Source organism: Sinohyriopsis cumingii, chromosome 10, assembly GCF_028554795.1.
Source record: "Sinohyriopsis cumingii isolate HCF-2022 chromosome 10, ASM2855479v2, whole genome shotgun sequence".
In the NCBI taxonomy this organism is placed as follows: Eukaryota; Metazoa; Mollusca; class Bivalvia; order Unionida; family Unionidae; genus Sinohyriopsis; species Sinohyriopsis cumingii.
In genome coordinates, this window is record NC_142970.1 from 49,700,086 (window position 1) to 49,713,879 (window position 13,794).

A 13,794-nucleotide genomic window follows, 5' to 3' on the forward strand; every position below is an offset into this window, starting at 1 on the left:
AAACTATAAACGAACTCAACGAAAACTGATTCCACAATGGCTGATGTGAAGATGGTAAAAATAATTACGTTGAGTAAAACCCTTCTATACAAACTTGAGACATTAACAGGAACAGTATTTGGGTCATTGTCCAATGAAATGCGTAACCACGATCAGGTCTGTATACTTAAGTTTTAATAAACTGCTGACAAAGTTCAGGCTGACCATTGTTTAGTCAAGAGAACAAACAATTTTCTGAACTCAGATCCAAAAAACATGTTGTTTACAAATGATCAATAACTTTAAGTATGGTCTACAATCATGGACAAACGTTAGCTATATAATATATTGTTTACAAAATTACCATTAGGATCTACAATAACGGACAATCCATACACACAATATAGATATAAGCAGCATCTCCTATCATAAAGAAAAAGAAAAAAGTATACAGTAGAAGATTCTTTTACTTTTAATCGAATATAAAACGTATTAAAATTGCATAGGAATGAATAAGACAAAATAAGTGCAAAATAAAACAATATATTACATCTATACACGTGAGAGTTCATTTCCAATCAGATTATCTTTAACCTTGATGTTCCTAATGTTAATGTTGTATTACCGCCACATTAAACTCCACCTTTACAATCCCTAACTTTTGTTATTTCATTTTTGTCCTGAAAGTAAGAGGATTGTGATCACTGAATACAATAATCGGAAAAGAAGCTGAACTAAAGGAAATAACACGTAGGATAAACTAAACCATTGCTGTCTTATTGAATCAATAATCCACCAGTCCAGACATCACCTGCATCAACAGCCATTTTAAATGATTGACTGAAATCTGAAGCTGAAAGAACTGGTGTATCCTTATGACTGACCTATAATTTATCGAAAGCCTTCTGATATATTTCAGAAAATAATGCTTTGATATATTACGCAACAAATCTGTGAGGGATTCATCAATTACGGAAACATTTGAGAACATATTTCCGATATTATTTAACCATACCCCGAAATCGTATCACTTGCTTTGCGCCGATAACCAAAGGTTAATCAGAGATAACATTGACATTAAGTTCTCCAGGTTTAACTTGACTGTGTTCCACACAATTTCCTCAAGTATAACAAAATTACGGTAAAACTCACTTTTGCCTAAATTAATTTTTAAATTTACAAACTTGACACACAATAAGAGGATCAGGATATCGGTCGTGCCCCATCAAATTTGTCTGTTTACTTAAATTTTAATAATCAGGTATACCATGTTTGTTCCAATGTTTCTAACTCAGAACCAAAGACAAATAATTGTTTTCAAATAATCATCATCGTAAAGTATAGTCTACCGTCATGGACCAAAGCCGACTACATAATATGCTATTTACGAAACGTTGGCTATGTAATATGATATTGAAAATGTGACCTTTATAATATACGAACATTGACAAATCTTAAACACACACACTATATATATATATATATATATATATATATATATATATATATATATATATATATATATATATATATATATATATATATATCTGACGCTCTCTCTCTCTCTCTCTCTCTCTCTCTTGGCTGATTACAACAAAAGTGACAACTAAACCGACCGACTAAGCTAGAAAGAACAACAAACTGTAGGATAAAGGATTTCATGTGTATGTGTCATACTAAAGTTTTTGTTGTACTTACGGTACATAGTATCATTCTCTTTTAATGTAATCTATTTAACACGATAGTAATATTAAACAATAATCATTTTAACTATCTCAACATGATAGTAAAACGGTATATTCTCGATAATAGTTTCAAGGAAAGATACATTATATTTTATAATCTTTAGCCACAATTGATGGGCAAAACGATCAGTCACACCTTCCACGCGGTGGCCTCACTTTCAGTTGTATATAGGGGCCCCCAATGGCCGAGTGGTCTAAAGCGCAGACCGTTCCGAATCACTGTCATCTCACCTCTGACTGCGTGGATTCGAGTCTCAGGCTCGGCTAACGTGGGTACGTGAAAAAGCTCTGCCAGTAGCTTCTCGTGGGTCGGAGGTTCTTCCCGGAGTTTCCCAGGGTTCTTCCTCCACCATTTATACTGTCCGCCATGTATAGCCTATATTGTGCTGAAAATGGCGTTAAAACCTGCTACAACTAGAGTTATATATCACGGTCATTCTAGAGATGCACAATATGAGGCTCAGTTGTATTGGAGGAGCATACTAGTATGGTGCTAGTTTTAATTATTTCAGATGGTATTATAACTATATGTCTTAAATGAGAAGGTACCTTTTCTTGATAAACTTAATTATTTTTGGTTATTACATAGGGTTGCATATTTATTTCCTACTAATTTTAGCGGCTGTACTTATCATTAAAAAAAGTGATTCACTAGCCACTTATACCAAGTGGAGGATGTATCAGGCATGTGAAACAAAGAAACCCATTATTGACCGTAAGGTGTGGTTCTTGAGTTACAATAAATCACAGATGGTACGTTTCCATTCATAACCAAACATTTATGATTTGTAGTCATTTGTTTCAACATCTGTTTGGACTTTTAGGTAGGTGTAAATTACATAAAATAGACTCAAAAAGTGACCGTTTAAATTGGAAACAATTAGCTCATAAGTAAATATTTTACAAATAATTTCCAAATAAATATAACAATTTCCAGTACACTAAATCTTACTAAGAAAAGTGAAGGGAGAGTGGATACATGGCTAAAATTTGGCATGGAATTTAGGCTTTGTACATTTTGTTTTGTATGCCATAATTAGATGATTGTTCACAGTTAACACAACCAGACCATAATTCAGCTCAGCATTAGTCTAGAAAAATTTTCAAGGAATACTTTATCTGATGTACACTATGGTCGTTGATAAACTAGTGTACTGACTTCAATATTCATGAAGGGGCTCATCCGAAAAAGAAAGAAAAAAACACCTCTTGCGGAGAGGACACGCTAGGCTATGAAATGTATTGTTTTTTAAATCTTCCCAATTTTGGATCTGCTGAATGCGATCTGTAGATCGGGAGCAATTCCAGCAAGTTGGAAACAAGCAATTGTAATTCCTATCCCAGAACACTGAAAGGATCCGGCAGATGGAAACTCGTGGAGACCAATCTCCATTACTAAAAACATATGTACCATTAAAGAGACAATGATGAATAGCAGACTGAAGCACAGACCAAGAATATAAACATCAAACTGTCTATTAATGCAAAATAGAAATATGATATAATCAAAACCTAATCGCAGTTTTCCTCACTCCTGAAAAACCTATGATGTAATGTGTACAAACGGACTGTCACGGAATAAGGCAAGAAACTAATTCAGTTTTGCATTAAACGATGACATTGTATAATTGACTTTGTCGACGCGTACAACTAGAGTAGCTTGTTTTTATTACCTTGAATTATATTTACTGAATGATTACATCACGTTGTAGGTCGCTCGTAGCGTGATGCCCATGTTTCTCGACATGCACTGGTACTTTACCCTTGAGTCTTGAACGTCTTGTTTTTTCATATAGTATAAATAGTACGGTTTTACTACAAGCGGTACATCATCACTTGGATCTTGTCACGGATTGTCGGTTCGGAACCACAAAACTACAGCCATAGGGGTAAGTGACAGCAGTTAAAATAGTTTTGATTCCCTTGTATACTTATGCTTTTCAGTGTGCTCGTGACATACTTATTTAGTTATTATCGTAAATTTGATAAAGCTTCGATAGATAAAATAGCAACGTTTAGCAGACAATTCACTGTTAGAATATATTCCTTTTCACGTGTAGGACTCGGAGTAGAAAGTCACATGTAGAGTGAGGGTTTAATGTATTTTTTTGTTTGTTTGTATAAACCATTAGGGACATTGATATAATGTAATGGACTATAGGAATTTGTTGAGTGGATCTTTATTCATTTCATATAAATATATATGAGTATTTTGAGTATTTTGTGTGATAGTGTATTTCGTAGTATAAGCTACCAGATTCATCTTTTTGTAGCTGAAACTGGTGGAGGGGGGTGTAGGTGAACCAGACTGTAACTTTCAGAAGTACACGAGCTAGAAAATGAAACTGCAGCTCAGTGTACCGTGCCCAACTCTGTTTAACATCATGATTTACGACATGTAACAGTAAGTGAACCAGTTCAGTTAGAAAGCGGGAAACACATGTTACGTGCTCTGATAGTTTAAAATATAAAAGGTGTTTATTTGATAATACTTCATTCGTGTTTTAAGATATGAACAGGATTAACTGTATTATTAGTGTGTCCATTAGTAAATTTCAGGCTGGAATTTGATTTATTACAAATTATTTATTACATGAAATGAAAAGTTCTCATCAAACTAACATTCTTGGAAATGGGGATTTCAATTTACATTGAAATTTCAAGTAAGGATATTGTATTAGTGTGATCCAACGAAATACTTGTAGCATATCACCACTGCATGGACCACCAAAGGCACATCCAATCCTTCAGCGTTGAGTTTAATTTGGATGTTCACTAGAAGTTTATTCAACACTTTAATCATTAGGTCATGTGTCTGTAATTTTGTGATAATTTGAAATTTTAATTCGCAATAATATTTTAATATTTTGACTATGTATCCAATGAGGTTTTTTAAAATAATTTTACAAAGGATGTTGCTTGTCACTCTTCTATATTATTTTAAGACCACATACCGGTAGTCGTAATAATTCCAAGAGTGAAATTAGAAAGATACAAAAATTATGTAATGTCATTCGATAAATGTATCAGATATCACGGAAATATATCTTTGTGTTTAATGTTTTCTTTCCCCTGTAAAGTCTCTTTCGTTGGTTATCTCTGGCGCAGCAACCTAAAAGCATCATTAATTAGGAAAGCTATCTCCCACATTGCAGCATTGTGTTCATTCTTTAACCTCATCGACAGGCAGAGTATTTTGCATGCGTCCATATACCTCCCCTCTTGCTTCAAACAGCATGCCAGCAGGTTTAGAGTGGAGTCTCTGTACCTTAGTCTATCGTAAAATGCGACCCACCGCATGTTGTCCAATGCGGCCATCTTGTGTGAAGTCTTGCCTTGCCGGAAGTAACACTGGTACATAAGATAGTGCAAGAAAAACTTTGGATCAACAAAAGCGCACAGGGAATTATAGCTGGCAGCTATGTATGACCTATATATGAGCATCTCCAGAATTAATGCTCTAGGCATGCAATAAATCTCTGATTGAAAATAAGATGCTGGAAAGGCAACATATTGTCTCACAAACTCGGCTGCTGAGAGATTGTCCTCCAATATTTTACAGAGGGCATCTACTGAGGGGACAGTACCGGCATCCATGACAAGATATGTGTAATTCTCTTGAATCTGATGAAGAACATTCTCTGCCATGATGAAATTGTCCTGCATCAAATAAAAAGCAGCCAGTTTTAGTCTTCCAGAGGCCACATCAGACGAGCAGCCCAACACGAGAAGCTCTTGAACGATGTCAAGACTTTCCTTGTCTTCCTGTGCTAAACAAAGGGATGCCAGATCTGATCCAAGACTTGAGGAACAAAACATCTTAAGTACTGCCGGTACTGATGTATGTGTGCAACGTATGTTCTTCACAAAACCAATTTTGGTAACCAGATCTTGACAAGCAAATTTCATCCTAGCATTTTCTATTGTACCAATTAAAAACCTAATTACAAACCCCATAGATTTCACGCCATCTTTCGCCTGATTCACTGCATCGATTAGAGATGTATGACAAAGACGAGTCAGTCTCTGACCTATATCATCACATGACAGCCTGAGGAGATATTTTCCCTCCTGTCTCAGAAGATCATGTAGAATAGCTAGCAACTGAACTTGTATATGGCCATACACTTTACCATGGAACATGTTCTCCCCTGGTATAAAGTAATTTGGGCAGTAACCATTTGTAACCCATTTGCACAGTGTTTTCAAACATAGCTCAACACACAATAACATATTTTCTGGTTGCCACAGAGAAGACGGTGTACTTTTTAACGCATAGAATACGCATGTCTTACAGTGATAACTGCTCAACGCTTTTTCTCCACAAAGTGGTTGCATGAAATCTTTCTTGATCATTTTCAGCAAAACATAGCATTTGTATTGTGTTGAGTTGAATTGCCAGACAAGAATTTTTTCTCCATATGAAATGGATATTCTCCACTCCAGATGATTCTCTGGACTGAGGGGATGACCAACTGCAACCAGTACAGCACCAGTCTGCTTGATAAGAGCGATATTTTCTTGAGATGGGTAGTTGTTGATTCTGTTTTCCCACTGAGAGGCCTGAGCAGGCCAAAATTTGACTCTCAATGCCTTCACATAATCCATTGAAAGTCCTGTCCTTATGAATCGCTTATAGGCTGGACCATGCCGCTCGATATTGGACCAGATATTAAGACTGCTTAAAACAGAACGACCGAATGAATCCAATAAGTGATATTTATCTTGCGCATTGAACACTGGTAATGATGAATCTCGACACAGTCTTTGTAATTTCACATACCCTGGTGGAGTGCTTTCATCACTGACCATGATGTATATATGTTTAACATTTTCAAAGGACGGGAGACTCTGCAGCACCCTGATGTCGGAATCACAACAAAGGATATCAATGTCTGACTGTAGTCCTTGGGTGGTGGTAGCCTCAGCCTGACTCCCGAAGATATGATCAGGATCTTTAGAACCCATAGTTTTAATCTCATCTATCTGAAACATCGTGTTTATCCTCTTCCAACGTATATCCTCCCTCAGTCCCACTTTGTCCAGGACATGGAATAATCTAAGAGATACATCGCTATAATACACGGGAATACTTCCTTCCATTATTCTGTGCGTGCATTTGGATGTCTGCAAAAAACTAATAATGATAATAATAATAGTAATAATAATAACAATAATGTGAAAAGAATAATTCGTTTCATATATTCAGTCCTCTATATTCTTTCATCTTAAAATGTTTCCAAAACGCCTTCCATACCTATGTATATATTGCAACGTCCCATTTATTAAACATTCCATCGAAATATCGGAAAATAATTTATCGTCGCTTGAAATAACGAACTGTTCTATTTACTCCGACGTGCAGCACGGGGTATAGTTACAAGGTATCCTTCTGCAACGTATCCAACTATTAATATTTCAAATGTTCTCCTTTTCGCACCAATGTGTTCAGACAGCACTTTTTTAATCATTTGTCCAACCCAATACCAACGAGTGCATTAGCACTACGTCTCACAACACTTGCAAGGAATCTTGTGCAAGAAAAGATGTGTGTTTCAACAGTAAAAAAAGCCTTTAATTAGTGAACAGTACGTCAGCAGCAGAGGGGGCGAACAGACCACTTGTCTGAAAAGTCATTTGCTTAATATATAAGCTTCTTCCGAATTAAAAAAATAAGGTCACTGCTAACCTGACCGAGAGTTTTTATCGAAATTTTTGTTTACCCACCGGAGGTCTCATTGAGGTCCCGCCCCCTCTGCTGCTATAAATTTATCCAAAAATTTTATCAAGTCCAATACGATATCTTGTTCTAGGATCATGTAAATTTATTGTTATAAACCCGTACTGGGTTGATTGTGCTTGTGAAAAGAAATTTCTGAATTTAATTATATCCATGTCACCGCTACATCAAGTTTGATGAATATTTCGCAACGTATGCGTATCAACTCCATTAAACATAACTAAAACATCGCAGTTATCTCTGATTACTTTTGGTATTTGTGTGTATCGCTGAGTAACATAAATCACATCAGTGTTTTTATGTCTGCCACGTGAAAAAAATTCTAGCAGGATTTAATTGTTTGTCCAGCACCACATCATCGTATACAACTAAATTATTAATAACTCCGTCTAAAATATCAAGGCTCGGCGCTTCATCAATATCGGTTATAAACTCGATAACATCGCTATCTTCTTCATAGCATCTCTGATCATCAATTGATGGTGCTGCCAAATACAACTTATCACACTTTAACCATCTCATTATCAGATTAAGTAATAATTGCGTCTTACCCGATCCAGATGGACCTATTATTTATCATTTTGATGGAATTTGGCAACGCAGGATGGTGTTTAACTGGCTCTTGTTTTCGTGTCGCTGAGAAATCAATTATATCCATATAAAAATAATATGAATTTATATTGTTTACGTTGTAGAACTAAAACTCCAACTAATGATCTATCTACTGTTACAACAAAAAATAAAAGAATAGCATATGGTGGAAGATGTGCAGTATGTAACAGAAAAAAGTTTTCTTTTTTACCCAAAAATGACGGTGGTGATATTGCTGCATTAATGTCAAAGTTCCCAGGAACCCCATGGGCTAAATACCCTGGAGAAAAACATTTACCAGGTTATAATTGTTATGGTCTTGGTACTCGACTTGATATCATGCTTGACAATCAGGATCAAGCAAAACTATTTGAGTATCCCACAAATGATATGTATAAAGCATGTCACGTTCATGATGTGGCATATAAAAATAAAGATCTACAACATAGGCATATTGCAGATGTGAAGTTGATTCATTCGCTAGATTCCATAAAAATAAAAATATCAGAGAATCATTAGCTAACTGGTTAGTAAAATCTTCGATGAAAGGTAAACTCGTATTAGGAGCTAGTAATTAATTATAAATGGAATCAATTTATTATAGTCCAAGAGTATACTGGAGGGGTAGAGCAGCAATTAATAAACTCGCTGATGCAGCAACAGTTAAACATTCTGCTGCTAAAGCGTGGTTATCCAAACAAGCAATATGGCAAATTTACCTACCATCACCGAAACGAATTCAGTACGCACATTTCGATGATAGTGGTCCTAATGAAGTTCATCAAGGAGATATTCTGTTTTTACCTCATGATACGATTAAAGTACGTCGACGTCAAATAACGTACAAATACGCGTTAAATGTCATTGACGTTGCAAGTAGATATAAAGAAGCAGAACCATTATCAACGAAAACATCATCTGAAGTAGCCGATGCGTTTGAGCGAATTTATCAACGAGGACCATTACGATGGCCACAACTATTACAGGTTGATCCTGGCAAAGAATTTCTTGGTCCAGTATCATCGTTAATGAAGCAACATAATGTCAAAATCAGACGAATACACATTGCAATTCATCGTGATCAGGCAATTGTTGAACGATTTAATCGAACACTTGCTGAGCGGTTATTTGGATATCAATACGCGAAGCAATTCATTCAAGATAAAAAATCTCGAGAATGGGTTGCTAGATTACCAAGTATGATAACTGCGTTAAATAATGAGATTACTCGAACAACCAATATGAAACCTATTAACGCATTCACAAAAAAAAACATATACCTGTACAACGACGTGATTTTTCAGCGCAGCTAGTACTGTGTAATACCACTGTAAGATATTTATATGAGCCCGGTGAACTTGAAAGTGGTAAAAAAGAGCAACTGATCCTATTTGGAGTATTACGACACACAAGATATCTAACATAGTAAGATCGACTGGTAGACCCGCAATCTACAGACTGGATTCAACTGCTCCTCAACGTGGTTTTACACGTGAACAATTGCAGGTGATTCCTGAAGACACACAATTACCACCTCAATCACTTAACTAGCACCCCTACGTCAATTACATTCATGACAGGTCAACATCGTGTTTTCTCGTGTATGGCCAAAATGGTTATCTTTCCTATCTACGGTAAATTGTCTTGGATCATTTTTCAGATACCGCCATAACATTATACAACTACAACTTGCACAGTGATTATTCTCCTGTAGTTTCAGCGTATTAATAAATTCAACGTCAAGATCAAAGTCGTGTTTATTTTTTTATCACATTGTTCATAACCAGTTAATTTTTTCTTATTATATCGTTGTCAGTATCATCATCATTGATCACTGACTCGTTCATAATAATCCTTCGTAGTTGAGATACTCTTCTGACTCGGGACACTGCGAGATAAAGCAAATTTGACCACTCGATACGATCATCGACGATCCAAACAACTGTATCAGTAATAGTTAATCCTTGAGATGAATGAATCGTCATCGCATATCCTAGCGTCCACGGGGATTTATTTGTTTTTAGCGCACCCTCAATAACATTGACATCAACTGTGACAATATCATTTAATACTAAATTCTGTTTCTCGATCTGTCCTGGTATATCAACATCAATATTCTGCCACCGTGTATCAGCTGGTCGATAACACAACGGCACTGCCAACGTTGGAAACTTTTCTTTATGTAACTGAAACAACCGCTGCTGAAGTGTGTCTCTGACCATCTTTCTACTTGCAACTATCAGATCGTTTGGTCTCCACGTTTGCAGAAAGTCTTTCATGGGTGTTTCTGAAATTATCTCACGCATTACTTCACATTGAATTTTATTCGGCTGTAGTCTGATTAATTTTTTAAACTCACTTAATTCTGCATCAAGTGCTCTATGATCATCAGCCACTTCTTCGAAGTGGTCAACACAATCTTTCAGCCAATCATATGGAGATGGTCCAACAAAAGGAGGTGGTTGACCGTGATCGCCACACATTATCACAGCAGTATTTTTTGTTAATGGCCAATCAAGAAATGTTTATAATGTTTCTAATGGTACTGTAAATATTTCGTCCCATACGATAATCCTTGGAATATATTTCTCTCCCATCCTCGAAGAAGTCCATGCATCACCGTTCCATCGGAAGAAGCTGTGGTAGGTACACGACTGCACTCCTCGTTGTTTCATCTCTCGCGCGAGTCTGTGTGTAGGCGTTAAAACAATCATATCTGAGTTCTGAAATAATTCGATTGCTCGAGTCGTCTTACCAGAACCTCCCGGTCCGTTCAGATAAACCGTTTTATTTCTGGTTATTGGATCGTACACCGATGGTGCAGAAGATAGCTTTAATGTTTGACATTTTTTACAATAAATCTTTAATCGTAACATCAGCGGATTCGGAATAATCGAGTATGTTTTTTTTTTTTTTATTCTCCACGAATCCCACTGTGCACAAGTATCGATGTGTAGCTGTTCTAGCAATCCTGAATATTTTTTATTGATATAAAACGAATCCGTGGCGACTCAGACAGCAAACTTAGAAACCTTATTTATCATCGATAATAGATTTATCGAAACGTATGCGAGCATTGAAGATCTTAAATGAGTAAACTGCGGTGACTCACCGTCCATATAGCTCACAAATATACCTAGTTTATTTCCATTTGGCAAGAAAGCTGTTTCTCGATTTATAAACGTGTTTCTACTCGTTGTATCAGCGATTATAAAATCTAACTTAGCATCATCCGTGATCAATCTTGCGCAATGTCTTTTATGATCGTATGATCCTCCTTGAGTGAACTTGCCAATTATTTTTCTTCCAAGATATTTCGTAATTTTATTCTCGTAATCTGTTTTATCCGGGTTTTCATCAATACTTTTTGTTGTGGTAACCAAACTTCGGTTTGTTTCCGATATGATATAATTGCTTCGTTTACAATCAATGATATTAACATCGCACAATCAAGCATATACCGTAACAATACTATTGGTACCCACATTTTTTTTCTGAAAAATGTTTTCCAAACCAAACATAACAAATTGGATGAAGTCCCATAGCAAACTCGAATGACTCGATACAAGTGAATCCAGTCAGGTCAAAATCCGGTAATGGTCCATTTATTGATACTCGTGTCATTTCGTGCGTCGGATGACCGAATCTTTTAAAGTACACAGAACAATCTCCCATCCCGAGAAAACTTCCGGGATAACACGCGACCATATCAACTGAAATAACATCTCTGTGATCGTATTTAGTATTCCATAATCCACCGTGTCAGTATTCGACACAACTGGATATTATGTCATTGAGAAAATCAAATCTAGTTGGTTTCCACGAATTTTTCTTTCTAGCAAAATGAGCCGCAACTGACGGAACAGTAAAACAGTTGCTCAATAGTTCGTCAGTATCATCGGTATATTGCAGTGCAAGATTTTTCATTTTCTCGTGGAGAAGATCTTTTCGATAAATAACGCCATTAGGTCGTACAAACTGATCGAATTTATGTTTTTCTTCCACACATGATTCGTCGTTAGAACTCTGAAATAACCATACTGATACAGGTTCGTCTTTACTTATTTCGTTAATAAAATCTAACATGTCTCCGCGATAAATTTAAACAGTTCGATTTCGTGGAAACACTGTCGTTGTGCTGGTCCATGCATGCGCGTTATGATCAATAATTTTAATCAAAGCTCCTTTTGATTCACATTTTGATTCATACAATATTTTTCCAGTCATCATCGCTACGGTTATTGGGAACTTTAGTTTTTTTCCTAACTCAGCCACATCTTTGATTGACGCCCCGGTATCTTTAACCATTTCTCTCCACGTGTTTATCATTTTACGTCTTTTATCCGTTAGACCGTTTCCACGAGTCGAAACGGTAAAATGGTCTGTTACTCGTTCAGCCACACAGTTTATTTTTGAAAATTTCATCGGCGCCAGTTTATCAATACTGGGTTTTTCATTTATCACATAGATTCCATAAATAACTGCTGTTACAGGATACGCTCGCTCATAATATGGTTTGTCAATGCCAGTGAATAGACCTGGTTTGGAATCTTTACTTAGTACGACAGTTTCTTCACCCTTGTGTACAGGATCATATTTGTCACGGATAATCCAATTACCTGTTTCTGTTAGCACGACAAATTTTATTCTGAAAAGATATTTGCGATTATCAATGTAGTTAATGATAGTTGCTGATCGTTTGTCATTCATCGTTGCGTCGATGACGCCGTTGCGTATAATCTTGAACGTTGACCGTACATGAGATGCACCATCTGTATGAAACTCTTTCTTGACGCCGTGAATTTTATTAATCAAACTTATTTTTCGGATCAACCAGATCTCGCATTGGTAGGTCGTGAGATATTCTGTCGAGATTAAATTTATCTGCGCTCCAGGGCTTGATTTTGGACAATCTATCGAACTCGCTCATATTATATTTCAAACAAGTATTTAAATTAAAACATTATGTACAATGCCTCGATGCAAATGGTTGATGATCGGTTCATTGACTCGTTGTAAAAAATCCTGTGAAAACGAATTCTGCGGACAACACTTGCAGTGCGTTCACAGTGGAAGCTTGGGACCAATACCGTGCCTGCGATGTGGTGTTGGAGTACGAGAAAAAACAATTATGCGCAAATTGTGGTGGAAAAAATTTCGCGAGCTTAAAAGATATTACGATAAAAAAATAATGACATTGAGAGATCTATAAAATCGGTAGAGGACTATCTAAATAAGTTTTCAGGCAAATTATGATTTAAACAAATACTATTATTATATAAATGGAGCAAAATATGAACCATGAGTTTGTAAAGCATATTATAATAACGAAATACGAAGTAAATCGTGATGGTGTGATCAGAAATTGCAGGTTGAAAAAACCAGTTGGTATTGTTGGTAATACTGGTTATCTAAGATCTACTGCTGATGGGAAGAGTTATCACTGTCATCGGTCCATATGCGAGTGTCACAAGGGGTTAATTAAAGACGGTCTTGTGATCGATCATATTAACGGAAAAAATTTAATAATAATTTATCCAATCTTCAGGCTATTACATAAAGCGAGAACTCTGCACGGGTAGGGACAGGTAAATATGAAAAATCAGTTGCAATGAGAGCGATTAAATCTACAAATGTAGATACTGGTGAAGAAAAATGTTTGAATCAATGTATGCAGCTGGAAGATATTTTGATGTATTTCGACTTGTGGTAAGATCCGTCACAGGAAATACAACCAAA

The 13,794-nt window shown here is 36.2% G+C and overlaps 1 protein-coding gene across 1 annotated transcript; it reads right to left on the reverse strand.

Annotated features, from left to right (window-relative positions):
- Positions 1-4,518: 4,518 nt before the first annotated feature.
- On the reverse strand, positions 4,519-6,827 carry LOC149790120 (uncharacterized). The gene has a single exon (XM_089973163.1). The coding sequence runs from the start codon at positions 6,825-6,827 to the stop codon at positions 4,818-4,820; it is 2,010 nt and encodes a 669-aa protein (XP_089829289.1). The 3' UTR covers positions 4,519-4,817.
- Positions 6,828-13,794: the final 6,967 nt, after the last annotated feature.

Bases quoted from the DNA above. Each gene is read 5' to 3' on its own strand.
- LOC149790120 (XM_089973163.1), bottom strand. From the start codon at position 6,827: ATGGAAGGAAGTATTCCCGTGTATTATAGCGATGTATCTCTTAGATTA.